Here is a 27,181-nt window from a genome sequence, read left to right on the forward strand (position 1 = left end):
TGTTTGTTTGTTTGTTTTGTTTTTTTGTGTTTTTGAGATAGAGTTTCTCTGTGTAGACTTCACTGTCCTGGAACTCCCTCTGTAGACCAGGCTGGCCTTGGTCACACATAGATCTGACTGCCTCTGCCTCCCAAATGCTGGGATTAAAGGCGTGCGCCACCACTGCCCACTTGAAATCCTATCTCAAAATGAAAGAGAAATGGAAAAGGGAAGGAAAAATGGGGTGGGGGAGCTACAGATTCACAGGGATGGGAGAAGGTTGGTAGAGGAAGACTCTGGGTTTTGGGCCTTACCCTGATCTCCGTGCTCAGATTCTTCTGTTTTAGCTTCACAGCTTTTTCATGGGTGACAGTGAAGTCCCAGCAAAAGACAAGCTTAGCAATTCCTCTGGAGTAAATATGGGGGTTGATGAAGTTGTTCCGGAAGTACTTGGCCATGCTGGGGAAGGCAGAAACCAAAATGTCCTAACATTATTATGAAGGTATTGAGGCATACACAGACCAGACTTGTTTCTCACTGATAATAAAAAGGAACACGGGCAATCCAAACTCTTCCCTCAGAGAAGAGGAATTCCCTTCACTGTAATTACCAGCCCAAAGGTCTACAAGTGACGAAAACAGACAGGAATAGCTTGGAGTTTGTCTAAGTCTAAGATGGGCCTTAGTGGCTAGGGAGGTAGTTCGGTTGGTAAAGTACCTGCCATCCAAAAGGACAAGTTCAATTCCTAAAACCCATGTAAAAAGCAACCTGGGTATGGTGCTGCACACTTATAAGCCCAGCACTGGGGAATCAGGGACAGATGGGTCCCTGGAGCTCATTAGCTGAACAGTTAAGCCTATTTGGCAAGTTCCAAGCCAAAAAGAGACATTATTTAAATATAAATAAATAATGAAAAAACAAGTGGACACTGCCTGAGGAATGACACCCAAAGTTGTCTTCTGGCCTCACAAATGTGTACACATGCACACATACATGTGCACACATACAAATAAAATAATCCCTAGAATCAGGTCAGAATCTGTACCTGAAGAGCAGACTGAAGAAACAGATGACCAGGCAGGCTCCGATTGTGAAGATGTAGGCCAGCTGCATGTTGTAGGATGGTCCACCTGTCCCATGTCCGATTGTAGAGTTGGTGTAAAACCCATAGTACATCACTGTGTCCCTAAAATAGCCCTGACAGGAACAGTAAAGAGATCCAAGTTAAATGAATTGGTTGAGAAAGGTGATTGGCTATACATTTCAGGTCTCTGCCTGCAGTTAATTCAGTCATTCATGGTCACTTTTTGGCATTCAAGGAAATCAACTCTGGGGCTTCTAAAGATACCACCAACAGCAGATAGATGCTTAAATCCCTTGCATGCTGTGGCCTAGGGTCCACACAGGACCTGTGCCCATCCTCCCATGTCCTGAATCAACTTGAAATGACGTACCTAATATAACACGAATGTTCTATGTATAGGTGTTACAATATGTAGATTAGGGAATAAAAACAAGGACCAGGACTGCTTACAAGCTTATAGACATCATTCTTATTGTGTTTGTTAATGTGTACATGCACACATGAGTGTGTGTGTGTGTGTGTGTGTGTGTGTGTGTGTGTTGCAAGTGCAGGAGTGCACTGGTGAGAAATGAGTGTTCTGATCTATGACTCTCATGTTATTCTCTTAAGACAGGTTCTCCCACCGAACCTAGAGCTTGCTAATTGGAGGCCATGACGGTTGTCCAATTACCCTCCTATCTCTGACCATCACAGTGATCATATTACAAGTGCACTCAGCCATGTCTGGTTTTGTATGTAGGTGCGGGGGATCCTAACTCAGATCTTCATGTTTGTGTAGCAAGGGTTCTTATCCCAGGTCACCTCTCCAGTCCCAGACACAAATTGTAAAAACATGTTTACACCTGTGGCTGATTGAATAGAAGGGTTTAGAACCTTTGGGTGTGGAGGGTGAGTTGTAGTTTGCTGGGAAAGAGACCTAGGTCTTTTAAAAATAAGCTCCTAGAGTTGCAGAGAATTTTAAATCAACCTGGCTTTGCAGGTGAGGAACCTCACTGTGAGCACCTGAACTTGGGGGTCAAGCCAAGCATCCTGAAAGCCAGACATTCAGACATGTTCAACCTCTGTTACCCATTCAGTATGTTGGCCTGACAGAGAAATCACAAGGAAGTAGTCAGGCAGTTTCAGAAAGTAGACATGAGCACCTGCATATCAGCTGGGGTCACTTTTTGTAATAAGGGGGAAATGATGTGTCTTTGTAGACTAGTTTATCTTCCCTTATAAACATTGATTCAGCAATTGATCAATAGGTAGATAAATAATAGATACCAGGTAAATAACAAGCCATAAATACAGGGAAAATGATTCTTTTAAAACAAAGGAGGAGATCTGGGTGTGTGGCTCATCTGCATGCTGCTTGTCTGGAATGTGCAAAGTCCCTGCATGATAAAAAATAAAAAAAACATAAAAAATTAAAAATAAAAGGGGTGAGGATTATACTATACGACTTCTTTTCACAAGTTTTTATTTTGCTTTACCATGCATCTTGAACAGTTTTATAAATCCACGTTCTTCTTAGCATCAGTCAGAGTGTACCAATCCTGCTGCCTGTTGAAGCATTTGACCTCTACCTGTGAGTTGGCATTGAAGAGGTTCTGCCCTTAGAGAAGGGCTGCTAAAACTATACTCCCAGGAACCTGCTTTTGCACCTATAGGAGCTCACACTGTCGTGTGTGGTGTGTGTGTGTGTGTCTGTTTTTGAAAAAGAATCAAAGAGGAAAACATTTCCAGACATCAGGTCATTTTACTTTCAAATTCTCTAACATGTAACTCTGAAAACCAAGAATCCATTTCTATGCTCATGCCACCATTATCATATTTAACAACTTTAAGAATAAATATTCACGGATGGAGAAATAGCTCAGCAGTTAAGAGCATTTGCTGATTTCCCAGAGAACCTGAGTTCAGTGCCCAGTTCCATATTGGGCAGCTCATTAACACCTATAACTCTAGCTCCATTGGACCTGATGCTGTTTTCTGGTCTCTGTAGGTACCCACGCACATGTGAACACACACACACACACACACACAAATAAAAATATTTAAAATTTTAGGGGATCCACCCCAGCTTGGAGAATTAAAAGAAAAAGAAAAAACAGATTTCTGACTTGAGGTGTCCACTGAGTAATGCTAAGGGAAAGAAAACAAACAGTAGGCAGCCTGTGAGGAATACTCATCTTTCATAAGAAACAGAAGGATGGAGTGCCTGGCTCATGCACAGATGCTTCAAGCATGCAAAGGAATGAGGTGTGGGTAAAACAATTGGTTCCTGACCTCTAGATGCTTCAGTGACTTGCCTCACAACGTCATGCACTCAATACTTGAGGAAGAAGTAGCCATTTCTCCATCAGGCAGTACGAGAGGTCTGAGTAAGTGTGTGGCATTCCTTGGGATTCCATGGCAGTAAACTTCTACGGAGGGCAGAGCACTTACCGCCCCTGTGAAAAACTCCAACCCAGTGAACTGGAGGGTGTTCTGCTCGGCCACAGTGAATTGCGGGATGATGATGAAGCTGAAGTTCATGACAAATAAAAAGATGTTGAACTTCAAAAGCCACCTCAGGAAGCTGAAATAGGATAGGACGCTGGTTCCAAACTTGCCTCCGATGACTTTGAATGTCTTCTGCCACAAGCTGATGTAATTGAGGAGCTCTGAAAGGTTGTTCCTGCTTCTGCGGTAAGCCTGAAGTGTGGAGGCAAAGAGGAGCCCTGATTCTCAACTCCCGAGGAGGTGTTGTCATAGCCAAACAGCCCTGCTCCAACAGCCCTCTTCCCATCCAGGCAGCTTTGAGGTGCACTTACAAAGACGGCCTTGTTCACGTTCACAACAACCCTCTCATGTACCCCTATTATCACCTTCCCAGGCTGTGCTTTCAACGACCAAACTGGCCACCAACATCCTACCTTCCCCATGCCCACCTTTTTACTCCCACACCTACGCTGGCCTGTACAGTCTGAATATTGGCTCCTCTTCCCTCCATCCCCCTCCATTCCTGACCCTTGACTTCACTGATGTCACTCTCTTGTTGAGCTCTTTCCACTATCTCCTTACACACACACACACACCTATAGGAGCTCACACTGTCGTGTGTGGGGTGTGTGTGTGTGTGTGCGTGTGTATTTACTATTATTCATACATTGAACTGTTATCAGCTACAAAGAATGAAATCTTATCATTTGTTGAATTGTGAATAGAACTAGAGGACATTGTGAAAATGAAATAAGTCCAGACAAGGAAAGACAAATACTGCATGTCCCTCTCATGTGGGGAAGAATGTGGAACAGTAGATATTAAAGGCTTGGAAGAACTGAAGGGAGGAAAGAGAGGGAGGGGCTGGGATAAAGAAAGAATGGGTGCTAGTGTTTCCCCGTGGGATGACTGTAGCTCACACTAGCCTGTAAATATTTTATAGGGACCTAGAGGAGAGAACATCAAGGGCTGTAGGGGTACAGTGCATGCTTAGCGTGTGTGGTCTTGGGGTCAATCCCCCAGCACTGAGGAGAAAGGAAAGAGGGCAGGAAGGCAGGCAAGAAGGAAGCATGGAAGGCAGGAAAGAAGGGAGGAAGGGAGGGAGGGAGGAAGGAAGGAAGAAAGGAAGGGAGGAAGGAAGGAAGAAAGGAAGGGAGGAAGGAAGAAGATGGCTCCCCTAGGCTCATAGGGAGTCGCACTATTAGGAGGTGTGGCCTTGTTGGAGGAAGTGTGTCATTAGGGGTTGGGCTTTGAGATTTCAGATGCTCAAGCCAGGCCCAGTGTCTCATTCTTTCTGCTGTTGCTTATCCAGATGTAGAATTCTCAGCTCCTCCAACACCATGTCTACCTATATGCTGCCATGCTTCCTGCAATGATGACAATGGACTAAAACTGTAAGCCAGCCCCAACTAAAGAGTTGCCATGGTCGTGGTGTCTCTCCACAGGCAATAGAAACCCTAATTGAGACAGGCTGTGTGTATGTGTGGAAATAGCACACTTTACAGCAGTAACATGTAAATTTTTTGTTTAAGATTAGGTCTCACTATGTAGCCCTGGATGACCTGGAACTCACTATGAAGACCAAGCTGGCCTCAAGCTCACAGAGACCTACCTGCCTCTGCCTCTCAAGTGCTGAGATGGAAGACATGAGAAGAAAAACGGTTTTTAAAAGTTGACTTACCAGAGAAAGGGAGTTCAGACACTGAGCACAGCAGTTGGCCTCCAGGGCACCATGGCGCTGTTTACTCCTTTCTTTGTCAACTATTTTTCTGTGGAAAATGGTAGGCAAAAATAAAAGATATCAATGTTGTCATTATTTATGTTAAAAAAAATACTAGCCACTGCTGAGCACGGAGACCCCTGTTTGTAGTCCCAGCCTCTCAGGGGCCAAAGCAGATTCACTTAATCCTGGGTCTCAAGGACCACAGAATTACAGTAGTCACTGTGTTAGCTTTTATATGGGTTCTGGTGATATATGTTTGGTCCCTGTGCTTGCATGGCAATCATTTTCCAACTGAGCTTTGCCCCCTGGTTGTTTCTTTTTTGTTATTTTGGTTGTTTAGCAATTTTAAAATTTAGAGTGGTTTGAAATTTACAGTAAGCTTTTAGGCTATGTTTCTACACGCCTTTTCCAGGTTCCCCTGTCAACTCTTAACTTGCCATGATGGGTATGGTGGCTTGGGTGAGACGTTCCCCAGAGTCTGGGAGGCATTTGAACATTTGGTTCCCAGTTAGCAGCACTCTTTGGGAAGCGTGTTCTCTGAGTGAAGCACATCACTGTGGGTTTCAAAGGTTTCAAAGTCTCAGGCCAGTCTCAGTTGGCTCTCCCTGCTCTCTTGTGGTTCAAGATGTGAGCTGTCAGCTCCTGTTCTAACCACATGCCTTGCTCTGCCATCATGACTCTTACCTTCTAGAGCCACAATCCCAAATAAACTCTTCTCTGAGTAGCCTGGTCACGGTATCTCATCGCAGCAGCAGAAAGGTAACTAATACAGTAGGTTTTACAAAACGAGGCCAGCACGCACATATCCTGGTACCTAAAGCCCAGGTGCTTGCTTTGGAGTTGCCCAGTTTCTCCTCCCTGTTTGTTGAGGCCCCACACTGCATTTTTTGTCCTCCCTCTTTAGAACCTGATCTGTGTCAGGTTCTCAGACCTTCATTGTGTTTGGTGACTTGAAGTTGTTTGAGTCAGGGATTTGCCTGATGCATCTCTCTGATTAGACAGGGGTCTGGGTTTTAAGAGAGGATCACGGAGGGGCCTGCCCTTCTCAGAACATGTCTTATCTTTGGAGAAGCTAACTTAGGAAAGTATCTGGGTAGGCAGTGGTAACTAGAGCTCACTGGAGACTTGCTTTTCTTCAGAGAATGCTCTTTGGAAGCAGTCATGGACCAGGGTGCACATGCCCTCTAGGGAGACATGTCAAGCCCCAGCCCTTAGCAAGCTATGCATAGCTAGACTTGTGTCTATTAGTTCTAGCACTCAGGAAGTGGAGGCAGGAGGATTAGGAGTTCAGGACAATCTTTAGTTAAATACTAAGTTCAAGACCAGCCTGGGCCATAGGGCCGGTATCAATAAAAAGCAAAAGCAAAACAAAACAAAAACCAGATATGCGCCTTTATTGAGCACTGTGAAGGCTGATGCAGGAGGATCCTGAATTTGAGGCCAGATAAAGTTACATAAGAAACCCTATGGGGGTGGGGGATTTCTACTCCTGTAAAGATTTCTCTTACAGAAGAAATGTCTCCTGTATTATTTATTCTTTTCTTAAGTAGTAGACTGAGTCTCCCCACGTAAGAACAAAGGCCGTACCTAAGTTCTCTCTTTTCTTGCATGGTCCTTGGCTGGGTCCTGATGGCTTTGATTTTGTCTCTGGATGTCATGGGAACCAGGGATGCAATTAGTTTTTGTCCTGCAGAAGAAAATGAACAGAGCTTTGTTTCTTATTTCTTTAACACAGTCTTAACATCTTAAAAGATGACACTGGAGTGAGACTTGCCAGTGCATGCCTATAATCCCAGAACTGGGAAACAGGGGCAGAAGGGATAGGAAGTTCAGAGCTAGCCTGAGCTCCATAGTGAGTTCAAGACCACTCTGGGTGTGGTGGTTTGAGTGAGATGTGAGCACTCAAGCTTCCTGTTCCAGTCTCCATGCCTACTGCTTACTGCCATGCTTCTCCCGCTATGACTGACTCTGGACCCTATGGAACTGCAATCCCAAATAAAGGCCTTCTCTAAAGTGCCTTTGTCATTGTGATATCACAGAAACAGAAAAGTGATATATCACATTACCTAGTGAGAGCCTGTCTTACACAGCCCCGTAAGTAAGTTAATCAATCAACCAGTTATGGTATTGAAACTAGAGCATGTTTTATTTGGAGATAGACTCCTGCTCAGGTTAACCTGGAACTAGTGGTGCTGTTCCCTCTGTCTCCCAGTGCCAAACAATGGATACACAGCATCATATAGATTGATATAGGAGACAATATAGATATGTAAAGAGAAGCCTTTTCCTTGAGAGAAGCCTTCCTGCCAGCCTGGTTTTAGAGCCGCATCAGTCCCAAATAAACACACAGGAGGCTGTATTCAAGCAAGCTGTTGGCCTTGCTTGTTTCTTACTGGCTAGCTCTGACTTAAGTAATTACCCCATAATTGTTAATCTAAGTATTTCTCTTACTGGAGAGGTTTCCGGGCTTCCTTCCTCATGGCATTACATCTTGACTCTCTTTGTTTCTCCTTCCCAGAGTCCTCCTGGACTCCTAGTCCCACCTATCTAGATTCCTATTGGCCCAACAGTGCTTTATTGACATAATCACAGGACTTCCCACATCACATAGACTCAGAGATTTCAAAGATAACAAATGGGATCTGTCAAGGTGGTATAAACCTTTAATCCCAGAGCTCAGGAAGCAGAGGCAGGTGGATCCCTGTAAGTTCAAGACCATCCTGGTCTACATTGTGATTTCCAGATCAGCTAGAGCTATATTGTAGGATCCTGTCTCAAAAAACAAAACCACAAATGGGAGTGACCAGAAGACCTCTGTGGGGTGTGTGTGTGTGTGTGTGTGTGTGTGTGTGTGTGTGTGTGTGTCCGTCCATGTGTACTCAAAATCAAGGCAAACATTTAGATTATTCTAGTCCAATACTTCTGCTTTTCCCAAGATCAAAAAAAATTATTGAGAAAAGCAATAGATCTTGCCTGCTTTGTATCTCTTACTTGCATGTCCTACATGGTTTCCTTTGCCTATGAAATCCAGGCCCAAGTATCTTTTCCTCTGTCCCTGAAAATATCACAGTTCTTAACTCTTCCATCTCCCTCTAACTCATAGTAATGTTTTCAGCCAGGTGGCCAAGAAGTTGATCTCAAGCCTCCAAGTCGCTCCCTTCTGTTAACTACGTGTGAACGCCAACTGGGTTCAGATCATTCCCTTCTTCCCTCACAAGGAACGCCATCTCCAGACACACAGGACAGGTCCCAGTGAGTCTAAGCCAATCCGGTGGCTTTCTCCTCTTTGCACGGAACTTAGAAGTATGTGACATACTGTTGTCTGAAAAGTTTCTTAGCACAAAAGGGGCAAGCAAAGGACATATGCATACGGTGCACCATGCATACAGAGCACACGGTGCTGGAGATAGAGCCCAGGGCTTCCGAAATGCTAGGCGAACACTACCAACTGAGCTACTGAGGGCTTTAAGGCCCAGCCTTAAGATCCTTCCCTCAGGGTTCAAAAAAAGACATTACAATAAGCGTAGAATCTAAGTCCAAGGGTTATAGAAAAGGGTCTTTTCACACACATTCTCTCTATACATGTGCTCTGTTCTTCTGCCTCTAATCTAATTTTTCTGTCCTAATTGTCTAATTCTCTGTCTCAATTCTAATTCCAAATTCAATACTCTGATTCATTCTTTGTCTTCTTTGTTTTCCTACATTTTAATTTTTCCTATATTCTTATCCTTTTACATTTCTGCTAATTTCTGCCAGATTCTCCCTCCAGCTACCAATTCCTTAGACTTGTCTCTCAAAATCTCCTCTCTCCCACACCAGAGGCTTGAAGCAAAGGATAAGAGTTAGAGTTAGCTTTTCATTGGTAAGAAGCAAGTTCCTAGGCTAAGTGATAAGAGCAGAACCATTGCCACGGCAATGAGAAGGTCCAGCGTTACAGAGGTGAGGCTGACCAGAGGGCACAGGCTTAGACAGATAAGCTTTGAGACTTAGGTCTTTAGTTAACAGACTGGCAAGCAAAGAATTGTCATGCTTTTCTTGGTAAGCTTGGTAGACATCTGTGACTCTGACCTTGGGCAAGCTGTAAAGTTTTCTTTTTATAAAAAGCATTTAGTCTACTTTGAACTTGCTCTAAGGTGAAAGTGAGCTAATTGCATGTAGTAATCTGAGCAAGAGAACAAAGCAGGCTGTTAAGAGTCCACAGTCCTTGTGGGACAAATAAATCTGGTTATGAAGCATGCCCCAGTATATACTCTATATATCAAAATTATATAGCTAAATGAAAAGTCATCTTCCAGACCATCCACAGATATATGTGTAGGGATGAGCTAACAATATTGTCCACGCCCAAAGGGGTGTGGGCAGGGGATGGGCACAGGTGAGGATAATAAGAAAGCAAAAGAAAAACTCGCTCTCTTGGAAGCCTGTCACGCTTCTGCTCTTCCAAGCTTATGTGTAAGTGCTTTCTCCTGTTAATAAAAATATTTGTTTCCACATAGCATTGATTCACTTACATATATGTGACCAGCAAACAATTAACACACTGTAGTGCCGTGGGAAGAATCCCCAAGTTGTAATGTGAGGGAAACTAGAAGGCAATATTCCTTATCAGCTTGCTAGATAAGGTTAATGAGATGTGTATCTTTGGTGACAATATTCCTCATAGCCTTGTTAGTTGAGATCTATATCTCCATGAGATATGCATCTCTGATGGACTGACCCCTGAAGCGTGTGCTGAACTCTTCTCATAATCCTGTGGTCGTAGCACTGAACCACAGCCCCAGGCCTACATCTGGAGTATTATGGGGTAAAAGGGAAATGGCATTTCTGTTGTCCTCAGGAGCTTAGAGACTGGAAGGTCTCAGCTGAGATCTAGGCTCAAGATGAACTTAGTTGGAGGCATCTTTTCTTGTCCCATAAAACCATGGTGGCAATGACTTTTCTTGAGCCCCAGTCTCCTCATTAAGCCTGCCTCAAAGATGCAGAGTATGAGAAAAAGATAAATTCAATGCCTAACAAAACTAAACACACACACACACACACACACACACACACACACACACACCATTTAAACAACTTTAAATCTTCTTCCGTAACTTTTCCTGAGCATTCCATACCTTGAACAGTTTCATGGAAAGTACAGGTTTCATCTATGCCCAGGCCCTCTGGGTTATGATGGATTTGAGAAATTGATTCATTCAGAGATGAAAACCTCAACAACCCATTTTGCCTCCTATCATTCCCATTGCTGCAGATCTGACAGTCTGTGGTGTCCATCATTGATGATGAAACCATGTTGACCGTGGGGTTTGCTGATGACTTTCTTGGAAAAATCTGATTTGAGACTAGATGTCTTTGGACCCCAGATGGAACATTCTCCACTTCTATGATGATTTCATTTACTTGATCATCTGACAGCATTTCTGGCCTCTGATGAGTCTTGTTCTTCACAGAATTGGAAATCAGAGGCCTCATAAGCACTCACACTGGCATGGTTGGACCCGCCAGGGAAGAGTGGTGACACAAGGAGCTCCACACAAATTACAACATGACCCCTGCCCATCCCCTGAGGGGGCGCCTCAAGAGGAGATATGTTTCCCTACAGAGAATTCTGCCTTGGTAGCTAAGTGAGACACTATAAACAGAACCCTTCATTAAAGACATGGCTGGGTTCTAGAAACAGAACATGGGGAGTCTTATAAATGACTCATAATCACAGGACAAGGTTTTCTTTTCAATTTGACATTCATCATTTGATACACACATTTTGGGGCATCAAGATGGCTTAGTGGGTAAAGGTGTTTGCTGCCAAGCCTAGTGACCTTTGCTTAATTCCCACACAGTGGAAGGACAGAACTGATCTCTGCAAGTTTTTCCTTGATTTCCACACAGGAGACTACACACATTAATAACTAAATGTATTTCTGTATAAAGCCAGGATAGTTTATAACATTATCATTATCTCTTGACCACCTCATGTCTGCCTTGGAATATCCATCCTTCTTATGCCAGCAGAAGCCTCAGCTCCTGTTCAGACACAGTGCTCTGCTAAGATTCTCCCAGCTTCCCTTGCAGCTAAGGGTAGCCATGCGACCCAGTTTTAGCCGACGAAAAAGCAGTTTTTCTTGGAATGAGCTTTAAAAAGAGTTGGTTTGCTTGACTTTGGTTCTTCACCACCCTTCTGCCTTTATGCCGTCTTGTTTTGAAAACGGTTAGGTCGATTTTCATCTGCCAAGGGCGATGGACAGAGGGAGGGAAACTCAGCCCTTGAGAGCATCATGGGATAGTTTCTTCGTTGAATTGCTCTCTCTACTCTTCCTGGTTCTTGAGAAAAATAAATTCTTTGTCACTAAGCCATTGTTCTGCCTCAGTGCCAGAGATGTGAACAGAATTACTGCAGAGACCTGGTTTACAAGTTACCCGGACCAATTTGCTCATTTTCCAGTGAGCCAAACTGAAGGCAGAGTGTGGTAGAATATTATTTTCAGATGTGTAACTTTTGTTTAACTCTGTGAAGCTGTGTTACTGTGCCTGTCTAAAACACCTGGTGGTCCTAATGAAGAGCTGGACGGCCAATAGTGAGGCGGGAGCAAGGATAGGCGGGACTGGCAGGCAGAGACAGAAGGAGAAAGGAGGGAGGAGGGAAGCAAGAGAACAAGGAGAGGAGGACTCCAGAAGCCAGCCTCCCAGCCTCCCAGACACCCAGCCTCCCAGCCTCCCAGCCTCCCAGACACCCAGCCTCCCAGACAAGCAGCCTCCCAGCCTCCCAGCCTCCCAGCCTCCCAGACAACCAGCCTCCCAGACAACCAGCCTCCCAGACACCCAGCCTCCCAGACACCCAGCCTCCCAGACACCCAGCCTCCCAGCCTCCCAGACACCCAGACTCCCAGACACCCAGCCTCCCAGCCTCCCAACCTCCCAGACACCCAGCCTCCCACCCTCCCAGACACCCAGCCTTCCAGCCTCCCAGCCTCCCAGCCTCCCAGCCAGCCACAGAGTAAGAAGGAAACTAAGACATACAGAAGTAAGAAAGATAAAAGCCCAGATGGAAAAGCTAGACGGGTTAATTTAAGATAAGAAAAACTGGCTAAACACTGGGCATTCATAACTAAGAAAAAGCCTCCATGTTTACCTGGGAGCTGAGTGTGGGCCCCTCAAAAACAAACAAAAACAAAAAAAGCCACAAGATTGCAAAACAGCAAACAGATGAATTGACACACTTGATCCATGAACTCCTACTTAATGTCAGGACTGGACAAGAACTTTCTATCTCACCCCCCCCCCCACAGTGGTAAGTAGCATCACCCAGACCTGCCTTAAATAAGGCAAGATACCTTAGTGTGTACTATTCAGTTTTCATATCTACCCATTTCACAGCTAAGAAAACTGAGGCTCAACTGGGACGCTTTTGCCTAAGGCTAAGAAGCCAGAAAACAATGGTGCTAAAGGTTCAACTAGGTGGTCTGAACCCAGAAAAGGAGAGCTTGAGTGTTTGACCTTTGTTCCCTCCTGGAACAGGTGCTAATGTGAATTCATTCATCACTCACCTGTAAATTAGCAAGTATTTACTAGTACTTGCTCTGTGCCAGGGAGGATTTGGGAAATTACCAGAATCCGTAAGAGTAACACATTATTAATTAATTGATATGTGATTTGAAAAATCAGAAAACAGGGAGATTAAAAGCTGTGTCTTCTATTTCTTTACCGGCCTTTGCCTCTGAGGGGCTTTCCTCCCATCCTCATGCTGTGTGGACGGGCATGGCATGCTTTCCCCGGTAGTTAAAGCCAATCCCTGCTCCAATGAGACCATCCTGCCAGGTTGCAGCATCTATCTCTTGTAAAAGTTATACTCTAGCAGCTGGGCAGTGATGATGAACACTTTAAAGCCTTTAATCCCAGCACTCGAGAGGCAGAGGCTAGGCGGATCTCTGTGAGCTCCAGGCCAGCCTGGTCTACAGAATGAGTTCCATGACAGGCTCCAAAACTACACAGAGAAACCCTGTCTCAAAATGAAAAAAAAAAAAGTTAGGGAGGGACAGAGGGAGGGAGGGAGGAAGGAAGGAAGGAAGGAAGGGAGGAAGGAAGGAAAGGGGAAAAAGTTACATTCTATCTTGAGAAAGTTCTGGAAGGATGTGTCTGGAGGATATGGTGCTGGCAGAGAGAAATAGGCTTTTTGTTTGTTTCTTTTTTCGAGATAGGATTGAGAAATAGCTTTAAGTCACAGCAGGGGGTGGGGAGAGAATGAGTCTGGAGGCTGCTGGCAGGATATGGCGCTCTCAGAGAGAAATAGCTTTAAGTCAGGGCAGGGGGTGGGGGGAGTCCCTCAATTTGCACTATGCGGAACCCAACTGTTGGTTCTCTTTACTCACAGGCTTGCCTTTGCGATGGCATCCCCTGGTGTCTCTCTGATGGTTTCCCAGGGGGCTAATGGGTCTCTCTCTCCAAGTAAAACCTTCATTGCCACGAATTCATTAGGGTTTCCTGATACTTCAAAGCCTTCAATCTTTCAGGACAGATGGCTCCATGTGCCTTTGCTGGTAAGCTTGAGGACTTGAGCTCAAATCCCAATATCCATGTAAATGCTAGTATACTTACTTGCCTACTGTAATTCTAGAGCTTGGGAGGCAGAGACAGGATCTAGGAATCCCAAAAACTCTGGATGACGATAGGGAAGATGCCTGAGCAATTAAAGCGGTTTTCAGTCAAGCCTGATCCTAATTCAATCCTGAGCACCTATTCAATAATGTAGAAGGAAAGAACTAACTCCCCCAAATTTGCCCTTTGACCTTCATACACACACACACACACACACACACACACACACAAGTAAGTAAACAAACAAAAACATTAGTGTTTATTTTTGTGACAAGATTTCAATATGTTACCCTGGCTAGCCTGGAATTTGCTGTGTAGACTAGGCTAGCTTTGAACTCACAGAGATACACCTGCCTCTGCCTTCAAAGTACTGGGATTAAAGCTATGTGCAGCAACATCTGACCAAAATGTAATTTTAAGGGAGTGGAGAGCTTTGCCTCAATATGTAAATTGAAGTAATAGAGGAATAGGTCAACACCTGACTTCCATAAGTGTATTATGCATGCCAGCACACACGTGTGCACCCACAGCTCCCCGATACACACCGCATTCAAACACTCAATCACGTATTGACATCATACACACAAACATATACAAATAAGAAAAAGAAAACAAAGCTATCTGTCTTTCACTGGACTGCGTACTTCCACATTTCAGCATTATGCAAGCTGCCTTATTATTTCACAGTTTTTGATCAGTGAACTTTGTCCTCAGAAACACAAACATTGACCATTGAAACAGGTGGCCCTGTCTTTTCACATATGATAAAACTATTGGTTTGAATGTGGGCATCTGATCCTCAAATGACTGAACAGCCAGGGGGAAGAAAAGCCTTCTAAAGGGTAACTATGCTGAGGGGCATCTGTGGGTCTCATGACCTGACCCTGATGTCTATGAAGGTCGAGTTTAAAGAAAGGCTGAGCTAAGCAACGGTGAGAGATGGATGAGGAGTAAGTCCAATAGACCCAGCCTTGGCTTCAGGCTCTAAGGTCATGTTTTCTATATTCAGCAAGTTGATGAACAAATATCTAACATACCTGGTATATACCAGGCTCTATAAGAGGAAAGGAAACTATTATGACTTTTAGTTCTTAAGTTTTCCTACACCCTACCCCCATAAGCCAATAAATTCCCTACTAGCGCCCATCTGACCTGGGTTTCCATTATAACCAGAAGATTTTTTTAACGTGTGCATATGTGTGTATGTATGCACCCGAGTGTGCGTGGGAGCACTCAGTCATGTAAATGGACATGTTTGGAGGCCAGAGGCTGATGCCAGGATGTCTTTCCTCTGTCACTCTCCATTTTGTTTTTTGAGACATGGTCTCTTAACTGAACCTGAGGTTTGTCATTTTATCTAGACTGATTACCTAGTGAGTTCCCAGGATCCACCTGTCTCTGCCCTACAGTACAACACTGAGTTCCAGGGACTTGACATTACAGCCAGGTGTGTGTGTGTGTGTGTGTGTGTGTGTGTGTGTGTGTGTTCTTGGGATTCAAACTCAAGTCCTCACTTCTGGATAGCAGACACTTTACCCACTGGGCCATCTCCCCAGCCCAAACCAGAAGATTCCTATTGAAGACAGCTTGATACTTAGATGGGAAACACCCATCATCTGAAAGGAAACTAAGCACTGAGGCCGTGGCTCAAGGATCGAGTGTGTGCTTACCACCCCCAAGACCCCAGGTTTGTCCCCACAGCAAAGAGGGAAAGAAAGTGGAGAGGGAGCAATGGAGGGAGGGAGGCAAGAAGAAAACTCATAACAAATGAAGCATCACCACATCCGTTAGAAAACCAAGGGCCTTGAGGAAATGGTCACACCCAGTACCTGTGTTGCCTTGAGCCCAGTCTTTCCCCAAGGCTGACTTTTTAGTGATGATTCATAAGACTTACCTTGGGGTGACATATGCCAGTCACGTTCAGACAGCAACAGGTTTCCAGCTGGACAGACAGGGCTACTTCCTCTCTCGTAAGCAGAATTCACTGGAACAAGGAGGGAACATGCCAATCAGTCCTACACTGGACACTGAGGAACACATGATGGCTGAATGTGCTCACGGTGGCTAGGGAGGGTGACCCATACCAAGACTTTGCCTTTGAGGTCCTACAAGACCCAAGGTTAAGAACTTGGGAAAAATGGATTAAAATACAAAAATCATGCAATTAAAAGTAGTTAGGAGCGCTGGACGTTGGTGGCGCATGCCTTTAATCCCAGCATTCGGGAGGCAGAGACGGGTGGATCTCTGTGAGTTCGAGGCCAGCCTGGTCTACAAAGCAAATTCCAGGACAGCTTCCAAGACAATACAGAGAACCCCTGTCTCGAAAAACCAAAAAAAAAAAAAAAAAGTAGTTAGGAGCTGGAGAGACAGCTCAGTGGTTAAGAGCACTGGATGCTCTTCCAAAGGACCTGGGTTTGGTTCCTAGCATCTGGGAATACCACCTGTAACTACAGTTCTAGGGAATTTGGTTGATGAGGGATGTCCTTCTGTATGCTGTGAATATATGTTTCTCTTATTGGTCGATGAATAAAGCTGTTTCAGTCAATGGACAGGCAGGATTTAGCTAGGTAGAGAAAGGTAGTAGGCAGAGTCAGAGAGATGCCATGTAGCTGCCAAGAATACAAGAGGCCTGGACCATTTGGAGATATACAGATGAATAGAAATGGGTTAATAATTAAGAGGGAGATAGCCAATAAGAAGCCTAAGTCATCAGCCAAACAGTTTATAATTAATATAAGCCTCTGTGTGTTTATTTGGGACTAAACAGCTTCGGGATCAGGTAGGACAGAAGCTTCTGTCTACATTGGTGCCCCCTTTGGTCTCTGAGGATACTGCACATATGTGGTACACAGACATACATGCGGGCAAAACACCCATATATATAAAATAAATAATAAATAAAAATCTCAAAAAATATTTTATAAAACTAATACTTGTGATTCAGCACAAAAATATGCTTATGTAGCTGAAAGCATTTCACAAAACTGTACTTCACATAGACTTATTAATACTTACATTTTAAATCTGTCTCACCGTATATCTGATTTCACTTGTTAATAAGTTACAAGTCACATTGAAACTGCTTGTAAAAGTGAACACAAAGGTTCCTTGAAGTTGTAATATTTTGTGATCACACAGGGAGTAAGTGTGGCCTCATTTTACTTGGGACAGAGTCCACTCTCTGCATCTGTGTGACAGTGTCACATTCCAATATATGTTTATGCAATCCATGTTAAAGCAAAAGGCACACAACACAGAAGGCAGGGTACTTCTGAAGGGGACACTGCCAAAGATTCTAGAACTTTGCTTGGGAGTCACTCTCAGCCCTGTTATTTAGCAGCTGTTTGCCCCAGGCATGTTACTTAATCTATAGAATAGGGATGGCAATTTGACTTTTACACAGGATTGCTGATGGAACCATCTGTTAAGACATGTGAAATTGAAATAAGCATGAAGACTGAGTGGGAGAAGGAGACCCACACACTTCTCCCTGGGAAAACATGGGCCTGCCCAGTACCACAAGGCTGGGCATTATTATGGTGAGTAAATATATGGCGGGATGAGGGAGAGAGAGAGAGAGAGAGAGGAGAAAGACTGGTTTATGTCCTGTGGAGAGAGGCAGATCTGAAGAGGTGATGAGGAGCAGGCTGAGTGGGGAGACCTGCTTGTCACCTGAGGCCATGGTGATGTCTGGGCCTGGGCTGCTTGCCAAGACCCATGTCTGGGCTTGTGGCCCTACCACAGCCTTGGTCTGAGTTGATTTCCATGGCTCCTGTTACCACCAGAGGCTGAAGGGATACAACTGCACAGAGTTGGCCCCGCCCCTCACTAGGGAGAACTGGCCCTCCTCCTCATCAGCTACAGCACTGGTGGGGAGGTCCCAAGGACAGAGGGCAGATAGGAAGCAACTAGGAGATGAATGGGATTGAGATACATGATTTGAAAGCCACAAGGAACAAATAAAAAGTTTTTAAAAAGACATATGAAATGCTTGAATGAGCCTAGAATGCAGTGGACTCTTATACACTAACCACCATAGTAGCTTAACTATTCAGCAAAGATTCCACTTCCCTACCATGGCCAGTTCCACTCTCTGGGCTCAGTGACCCAACTTGTCTTCTTATCACACCAGAGGAGCACGGCAGAAGTGATACTGCCATTAGAGACAGCATGGGTCACAGATCCTGTAGCTTGCTACTTCAAACCCTTCCAGCTTCTGCCATAGGAAGAGAATGTCCAGATAGCTCCGTGACAGGAATCATGACCCATCTCAACCTAGTGTAGTCTTAACCCAGGCAATCCTGTAGATTGAGTGAAAAATATTTGTTTATTGTATAACTCTGGGTTTGGGCCCAGTGTGATGTCGCATACCTTTAGTCCTAGCAATCAGGGGGTAGACACAGACAGATCTCTTTTGTGGACTATTTATTTAACTATGTAAAATGTGTTGCATTTATTTAACTATGCAAAGATGTGTTGCATTTGTTTAATTATATAATTAATTGTCGTTTTACCTTGTTGGCCTAAGGCACATGAATGGTCTAATAAAAAGCTGAACGGTCAATAGTGAGGGAGGAAGCGTAGGCGGAACTTCCAGGCAGGGAGAGTAAGTAGGAAGCATTTAGGCTCAAGGAAGAAAGAAAAGGAGATGACAAGGATTCAACAGGGGCCAGACAGAGAGACACAGAGGAAGCCGGAAAGTAGGACACACAGAATGAAAGAAGGTAAAAAGCCCTGAGGTAAAACATAGATGGATAGAAACAGGTTAAATTAAGTTAAAAGAGCTAGTGGGACAAGCATAATCTAAGGCCAAGCATTCATAATTAATAATAAGTGTTCGTGCCTTTATTTGGGAACTGGTTGGCAGCCCAAAGAAAATGTCAACTACAGATCTGTGAATTCCAGGCCAACATGCTCTACAAAGTGAGTTCCAGGATAGTTCCAGAGCTACATGGTGAGATCCCGTCTCAAAACAAGCAAAATGCCAAATTAAAAACAACCCTCTGGGTTTGGAGATTTGTTATGATGTATTCCTGTCATAAAAGGTATCAGCTAAACCTGCTACAGTTGTTATTAATTCAATTAGCATTCTCCCACATCTACTGTTTGCTAGGCATCATAACACTAGGAAAATCACTAAGAGCCTTGGAAGACACACAGATGGTTCTGAATTCTCCAGAAGTGAATAGTTTACCACAACAGAGGGACACTAGGAAGGGGTTGACTGGTACTGGGACCTTCGGCCCAGAAAGGAGCCCAGAGTAGGAAGCCATGTTTGACTTTTTTTTCCATTTTAATTGTGTGTGTGTGTGTGTGTGTGTGTGTGTGTGTGTGTGTGTGTGTGTGTGTGTGTGAAGCTCAGAGGTTGACATCAGATGTCTTCCTCAAACACTTCTCTGATGCTGCAATGATAAACTTTTGGGCCTGGCTAGTGACGTAGTTCACTGCCTACGTCCGTATGTGTCTTTACGTCTGTATACGTCTTTAGTCATGCCTAAAGTGGGTGTGGTTAGCGGTGTGGTAAACCGCTCTTTTATTACCTCATTTGTATGCGCCTCTAGTAAGTCACATGGCTAATGGCGGCACACGGCTTCCTCCTACACTTCTCCACCTTATTTTTTGAGACAGGGTCTCTCTGAGCTTGGAGCTCATCTATTCAGCTAGCCTGACTGTCTGTGGAACTCTAGGGATTTGCCCATGCTCCTCCCACATTGCTAGAGTTTCATCACTATCCCCATGCCTGGTTTTTACCCCAGTGCTGGGGATCTGAACTCAGGTCCTCATGGTTGCACAGCAAACAATTTACCCATCAAACCTTCCCCCAAGTCCTTGACTTGTCTTTGAAGAATTTTAATTTCCAGTGTTCTCTAAGAGCTAGGTGGTCAGGCATCCACCCATATTTGCCCTGATTCTACCCAGCAGCAGTTCATGGAAGACTGGAAGTCAGGGTCTGGGCCAGGCTGTACTCATCTTGGCTGTCAAATTAGTAGTTGGGTTGCACTGGCACTTTCTTTCTGAGCTTCAGTTTGCCCCTTAAGCAATAGTTAGAGATATTTTCCCCTCACTGTCCTTCCTGTGAAAATTTAATGTCACAGCTGTGTTTGATACCTGTTTCTGTGTGCTCTGAGTGTGTCTGTGCTTAATACATCCAAATAGAAACATCCCTCACACCTATCAACGCCCTTGCCCTCCTCCTTGGGACTGCCATTGCCCCTGTTGAGAATGCAAGGCACTTGTTTGTGATATTCTTGGGCAGAGCAAAGAGTGTTTGGGCTCTCGAGTAGAAGTTCCTTTGCAAATGGCTAACAGCTAATGTTCTCAGTAGTACAGATGCCCAAGTTACCACAGCTTGACTTGTTCAGCTTTATGCCTGAGGGAAGTGACATGTAATCAGTAGAAACTACTGTTTATTGTTTTTTGAGATGGGGTCTCTCTATGTAGCCATGGCTGTCATGGAATTCAATATGTAGACTAGACTGGCCTCAAACTCACAGAGATTCACCTGCCTCTGCTCTCTGAGTGCTGAAGTCAAAGGTATGAGTCACCACACACAGCTTTCAAATTTGTTACTTTAAAGGCTGGGAATGTGCTTGGCAATATAGGAACTTGGATATTTTCCTAGACTGTGTGAGACCCTAGGTTCAATAGTCAGCATTACTAAAAAAAATTATTAAAATGCAATATTCTCTTTTCCTCCTTTTTTATATTTATTTTTTAATTTTTGAGACAGGGTCTCTTGTAGCCCAGGCTGGCCTCAAATTCACTATGTTATTGAGGATGACTTTGAGCTCCTGATCCTCTTACCCCCATCTTGAGAGTGCTGGGATTACTGGTGTCCCACCTATCCCTGTTAAATTTGAAAATTTCCTCTGTAGGGATTTTCTCTGTGATCCTTGCCCATGATGAGTAGCAGCAGTGAACTTTAGCTCCCCAACAGTCCACAAATCACCAAGGAAAGCAGCTCATGGCATTTTTCAGTGTAGCATGATGCTAAATGACTAGGTTCCAATTACACTCGATGCATTTTGACGTACGGTATTTTCACCCAGAGCATAAGTCAAGGAGCATCTATTCACAGAGAGACACATTCCTTCCCTTCTCTGACCTGAAAAACCATTCCCAGCATCCCTCCAGCCTATTAACCTTCTGCCTGTGCTTTATAGTACCAGCATCCTGTACTGCTCTTGGCTGGCCATTACCTGCTACAAGCCGCAAGATTACACAGTGATTAATCAGCCTCTTTTCACAAGACCAGCCCATAATTCTTTTGGGGGATTGAACCAATACAAAAGTTGTATTTAGCGTTATAGTCTTATGGATAAAAGTGGCTGTTTCTTGCTGTAGATCCTTCTAGTAGTTTATTCCTTTTGATATCAAATTTGGGATTTACTTCCCATAGTTCAACACTACCTGGTCATTTGCTGGGCACAATTTCTCCCATACTGATTACATCCCTTATCTATGTGTGAGACCTGTTTCCCACTATCAAGTCCTTGTTCCCCTCTCCTATGTAACTGCAGAAATCTGCCTTCCTGCAATTATCCTTATTGACAGGCCAATGTTTAGGGCCCAGGCAAAAGCATTCCATCTAAGACATCCCCAATATCCAAGAACAGAATTACTATATGCCCAAAGTTGTTGATTCACAGCTGCCTAGATGGATAGAAAAAATGTCCTGGTTTTACCTCACTGGCAGATAGAGAAATGATAACCTAAACTAACCCTGCACTAGAAGATTCTAAAACTTCTTGTTTTATTACCCAAGACCTTAGCTCAGAGATTTACTGCTTGTGTTTCCCCTGAGAAGATAATGACAAAGGTAATCAGTCCATTTGCTCATCCTCAGGGAAAAGTAAACCTTCCTAAAGGCCTGTGCTGCCACTGAGGCCAGAGCACTGGAAGGCGCCAGGTTTTGTTTCTTGTGCAAATTAAACTTAGACCCTCTCCTTGACCTACAGCCCTAAGCAATTGGTGCTAAAAACTTCCTCCTAGCAGTTTTAGTTTATTGCTGTGTGTGTAAATTTTATCTGCCTTGCTGACCATGAGGAACTCAAGCCTCACATTGTATTGCAAAAAAAATTACTGTTGCAAAGGTATATATACCTGTACCTCCAAGAATGAGGGAAGGAGAACAAGAGAAGAATAGTAAAAAGACATGGATAGAATGGTCATGTTGCAAGTAGATTCTTTTTTCGCTCATATTTTAGTTCCTTTGCTTATTTGGGACTCCTTTTTTTTTAACCCTGAGCGAAGGTTTTAGAAGCTGGCCTTCTAAAGTTTTCCATAACTGCCCTCCCCTCTTCCTCATCTTCCTCCTCCTGACTTTCTTGAACATCTCCCTCTCCTCCCCTCCCCTCTCCTCTTCCTCTTTGATTCTCAGTGATGGCACCTGGCTTCCGACACACCAAGTTCTAGTTTCTATACGAAAGGAGGGGATCTGAGGGGAGAAGTCAATGTCACAGCTGTGGCATGTCTTTATTCACTGCCTTTTGCTTTCTTCCTGGGACACTAATGTCACCTTAACTCATACTCACCATAGCCATTTCTAGGGTCAACTGGCAGAAAGTGGCCTTGTGGATCTGCCTTTTCCATGAATGCCATTTCAATGCTGTCAGGGTAATCTTCATTCTTGCCATTACTCCTGCAAGGAGATAGGGATCACATAGAATATGTCCTGCTGATCCATCTTATCATGGATTGAGAAGGCCCAGGAAGTTCCTAAAGCACATCTCCATGTCTATGAGGGTCATTTCCAGAGAGAATTATCTAAGGGGGGGAGGCCCTCCCTGAGTGAGGACAGTACTTCCCATAAGGGACATTATCTAAGGGGGGGAGACCCTCCCTGAGTGAGGACAGCACTGCCCATAAGGGTGACCCACAGGAAATCAAAGGGACCTAAGAAAAACAAACCTGAATGTGTATTCTCTCTTGCTCCCTCCCTCCCTCCCTCCCTCCCTCCCTCCCTCCCTCCCTGTCTTCCTCCCTCCCTCCCTCCATTCCTCCTCTCCTCCCCTCTCTTTTCCTCTCCCTATCTCTCTGCTCCATGATGGACTGAAACTTTGAAACCATGAATCAAAATACATCTTTCCTCTTTAAGTTATGTCAGATTTTTTTGTTCCAGTGACAGGAAGTCCCACTCTACCCAGCAATATAAGGGTGACAATCCACTCATCCATCTATTTGTCCATCCATCATTCATTCACCTTTTCCTGTGATCACTCATACATACATAATCTATCCATCTATTCACCCACTTATCCATCCATAATCCATCTATTCATCTGTCTTATGATGCTGACTGAAGGTCAGCTCTGTTAGGTGTGAGCTAGGCACTAAAGACACATACACACACACACACACACACACACACACACACACCATGTGTTACAACCCACTTTTAACAGACCTATGAGCAATTACAAGTACAAATTAGTGAGTACCAAAAGACAGGCCTGAGGAATTCAGAGGAAGGATGGGGAAATTCAGGTGGGAGTTCTAAGAAGGCTACATGGAGCTGACACATCTCAGAAAGACCTGGAAGAACAGATTCAATACAGTCAAGAGAGCGAAGACAGGGGGCAGCAGAAATACAGGTGGGAGGTCAGGGAGCACTGGTTGTAGGAAAGAATGCTGCAAAAATCAACTCACCTAGGGCTGAGGAGATGCTCAGAGGACGGGGGCATGTGTGTGCAAGCATGAGAACCTGAGTTTGAATCTCCAGCATCCGCAGAAAAGCTGGGAATTATGACACCAGTATTGGAGGGCAGAGAAAGGTAGATGGACCCCTGGGCTCCCACCCCAGCCAAAACAGTGAGCTCCAAGATCAGAGAGACCAAACGAAGACATCCAAAGTCTTCCTCTGACCTCTACATGTACAAGGACAGGTATGTACACACACACATACACACACACACACACACACACACACACACCTCATCCTAGACAACTGAATCAGAAACTTCCTTCTTTCCTTCCTTTCTCCTTCCCTTCTTTCGTTCCCTCCTTCCTTGTTTTAAGAAAGAGTCTCACTATATAATCCAGTTTGGCCTTATTGTCCCATTCTCCTGCCTCAATCTCCTAAGTGCTTCTATTATGGTAATGCATCACTACTTCTAAAAGAGTCATTTTTTTAAAAACTCAAATTTATAAATATAATTGAAATGGTACATGTAAAATAAGACATCAGTTACAATTCCATGTGGCAAAATGTGTGAGTTAACAACAATAATAAAAAAAAAACTAACCAAAAGAATTAGTGTTGTTGTCGACACGACCTCTGGAAAAGTTAGCCCAGGAAAATTAGATTTGACCCAGCTATGACACCCACATAATGCTGTCAAGGTCTAAAATGATACCAGATAACAGTGACCAAAAAGGGCCGAAGTGAAAATTCTTTATCCATGCTGACTGGTAAGCTGAATGCTTGATCCTCAGCTGGTAGCACTATTTGGGGGGGTTTCTGGGAACTTTTGGAGATGAGATCTCACTGAAGGAAGTGGCTCACTGAGGCTGGGTCCTTGGGGGAGGAATCTTGTCCTGCACCTCTAACCATGCACGAGGTTTCATTCTCTTTGCTACCCACCCACCAGGATGTGAACCTCTCTCCTTTGTCACACATTCCTGTGGCCATGATGTTCTGCCCAAGACGAGCATAGGAACAAGACACTGTGGGCTTGAACTCTGTGGGCATTGTTCATTTGCGCTGGGCATTTTAGATACAAAGGTAATCAATACATGTCCCTAACTGAAACCATTGGACCAACTCCCACTCGCTTGTTGAGTACCACAGTGAGGGAGATAGACTTGAACTTACCTCCTGAGGGCTCCCAGTTTGGAACAGCCATAACCATGATCTTCCTCGGCACCTGGATAATCAGGTTCTTCCCAAAAGTCTGGAGCATTCTTTGATCCCTCAGCACCAGGATAGTCTGGTTCTCCATAAAAGTGGGACAAGTTCGGCTGATTATCAGAACCTGGGTAATCAGGTTCCCCCAAGGTGTCGGGGTAAGAGTTGTTTCTGGAACCAGCATGCCCGACATCTCTTCTGGAGCCTGGCAGGTTAGAACTGGTCCTGGGGCCAGGATAATCTGGTTCGTTCAAGGATCCCAAATAACCTAGATTGGTTCTAGAACCTTCATATTTTGTGCTTCCTCTGGCTCCTGCAAAACCAGAATGGCGCTGAAATCCAGGGTAGTCAGGCTCTGGAGATGAATCTGAGTGGTGTGGATCGCTCTGGAAGTCATTATAGTCTGGTTCAGGTAAAGACTCATGATAGTCTGGCTTTGTTCTGGAATGTGCAGAGAATGAAGGATTCCTTGGGCTGTGATAGCCTGTGTTACTCAGAGATCCTGGGTAATCTGCTTCTTCTACAAAGCTGAGATAGTCTGGATTTGTTCTAGAGCCTGAAGAATATGGGTTGCTCCTGGGATGGTGGAAGCCTGAGTTGTCCAGAGAACCTGGAAGTTCTAGATGATCCTGAGTTTTCAAATGACTCTGTGTATGGTTTTGAGACCCTGAATAGCCAGGGTAGTCCCCATGCTCCTCATAGCTGCTATTCCTGTGAAAGGCAGACATGATGCCGTAGAGTCTTCAGCCGGTTGTGTTAAAGCATTGCCGCCTCTGTAGCAACTCAGGGACTTTTTTTATTAAACTGAAAATCAAAAAGAAGGGAAAGTTCGGTGACTTTTCTTCCTTCCTTGTATAAAGTGCTGGGTTTCTTCCAGTAGCTGATGATTGGGTGTTGAGGTGCCAAGAACAGTGACTGCGGTTTGCAGCCTCCCCACACCTATGATAAGGCTACGAATGTGCTCAGTGGCAGGTCAGCGGAAGCAGCCTCCAGGTCGCACTGTTGAAGGACTGAAGTCGTTCCCCTGTTTCTCAGCTTTCTACTCTCTGTGTGCTGGAATGGAGCTGTGAATGGTGCTCCTGAGTCACGAGAATGACAGTGTCCCTGTAGGAACAACAGCACAACATATGGGGAGCTAAGATGTGGGCGATTCGCCTGCAAAGCACAGGAGCTCAGACTACTATGGAGGAGAGACTAAACCTAGGACTTTTCTCAAAATACTGATGCCTACAACCACTGTTATACCTTTGGTAAGGTATCTGTATGATTTGGGGATCACGAACCAAAGATTGGAAAGAACAAAGTTTTTTGAGACAGAATCTCATGTAGCCCAGGTTGGCCTTGAGCTCACTATGTAGCAGAGGATGACCTTGAGTTTGAACCCAAGTTCAAAGATTTCAGACTTGTGCCGCCATACCTGGTTTAAGCCATGCTAGGCTTCGTGCATGTTAGACAAACACTACCGATTGGGTTTCACCTCAGCCCTCGGAACCCAGACATCTTCGAGCTGTTCATTTGCTTTCTTGTTTGTTTGAAACAAGGTCTCACCCAGTATCCCAGACTGGTCTGGAACTCACAATCCTCCAGTCTCAGCCTCCCAAATGCTGGGATCCCAGGTGTGCGCCACTGCCTCTAACCTTGAACGTTTTGATTGCTCTTGTGTTTCTAGGGTTAAGAACACAAATCAGTGTGCGTGCACAAAGAAAGAATAGTTCACAGAAGTGAGACAGAAGACTCGGGTAAGGACACCAAGTAGATCCCTTCTTGTTTGAAAATGTGACTGTATCAGTTCTGTGAGCTCTTCAGATGGGGACCACTCTCTAATCAAGTGATAAGGTTTTCTCTAGATGTCCCTTCTCTGCCAACAGTGCCTTGATTCCCCCCCCCTTGAAATCCTCTTTGCTCCCACTTAGAGCAGGTGGTACAGAAACTCACACTGTCCAACCAATACTCATGACCAAGCGACCCAAAGCCTGACCAATCAGAACCCACCATTTCTTTGCCCTCAGGCTTGGCTCAGGAATGGATGGGCTCTAGATGAGACTTACCAAGGAGAAGGTGCTCTTCTTCCAAGGAGGTAAAAAGCTCAGCCTGGAGCTACTGGTGTGGCATCAGTGGGAGTTGAGAAGAAAATGATACACAGAGAAGAAAGTTTCCAAGAAGAGCCAGCAGGGTTTGTTGCTAAGCCAGTAAGGAAAGTAAAACACAAACACACCTCTGCTGTTTCACGCCTCAACGGCTAGGTAAATGTGGATGCCTTCAAGAAGGAAGTAGAAAATTTTCAAAGCTTGGCCAATTTAGACAAGTTTATCTCTGTGTAAATGACGTGGGTTAGGCTTTGAGTAACCAAAGCTTTAGAAAATATTAACTCTCTCCCCTCAACTGTGCCTTCAGAATGTTTGTAGGCTGACTTGATTCCTCGTGGCTCAGCACCAGGGAAGTCAACTTTCCTCTCCTTTCTTCCTTCCTGGCGTCCATTGCTCTTTGCTGT

The 27,181-nt window shown here is 44.5% G+C and overlaps 1 protein-coding gene across 6 annotated transcripts in view; it reads right to left on the reverse strand.

Moving 5' to 3' along the window:
- Positions 1 to 27,181, reverse strand: part of Tmc5 (transmembrane channel like 5) — a 78,364-nt gene that overhangs the window by 26,218 nt on the left and 24,965 nt on the right. For 2 of the 6 annotated variants that reach the window (XM_040755718.1, XM_021230425.2), the window contains exons 2-9: positions 24,658 to 25,794; positions 22,379 to 22,485; positions 15,739 to 15,828; positions 6,840 to 6,939; positions 5,211 to 5,298; positions 3,494 to 3,742; positions 1,025 to 1,176; positions 294 to 438 (exon numbers count right to left, since the gene is read on the reverse strand). In XM_040755718.1, coding sequence (XP_040611652.1) covers positions 294 to 438; positions 1,025 to 1,176; positions 3,494 to 3,742; positions 5,211 to 5,298; positions 6,840 to 6,939; positions 15,739 to 15,828; positions 22,379 to 22,485; positions 24,658 to 25,418 — 1,692 coding nt within the window. In that variant the 5' untranslated portion in view covers positions 25,419 to 25,794. Of the gene's footprint in view, positions 1 to 293; positions 439 to 1,024; positions 1,177 to 3,493; positions 3,743 to 5,210; positions 5,299 to 6,839; positions 6,940 to 10,366; positions 10,813 to 15,738; positions 15,829 to 22,378; positions 22,486 to 24,657; positions 25,795 to 26,738; positions 26,889 to 27,181 lie in introns of those variants that run through there. The other 4 variants (XM_040755715.1, XM_040755731.1, XM_040755725.1 and 1 more) reach the window with 4 other exon arrangements.

Source organism: Mesocricetus auratus, unplaced genomic scaffold (genome assembly GCF_017639785.1).
Source record: "Mesocricetus auratus isolate SY011 unplaced genomic scaffold, BCM_Maur_2.0 Super-Scaffold_4256, whole genome shotgun sequence".
In the NCBI taxonomy this organism is placed as follows: Eukaryota; Metazoa; Chordata; class Mammalia; order Rodentia; family Cricetidae; genus Mesocricetus; species Mesocricetus auratus.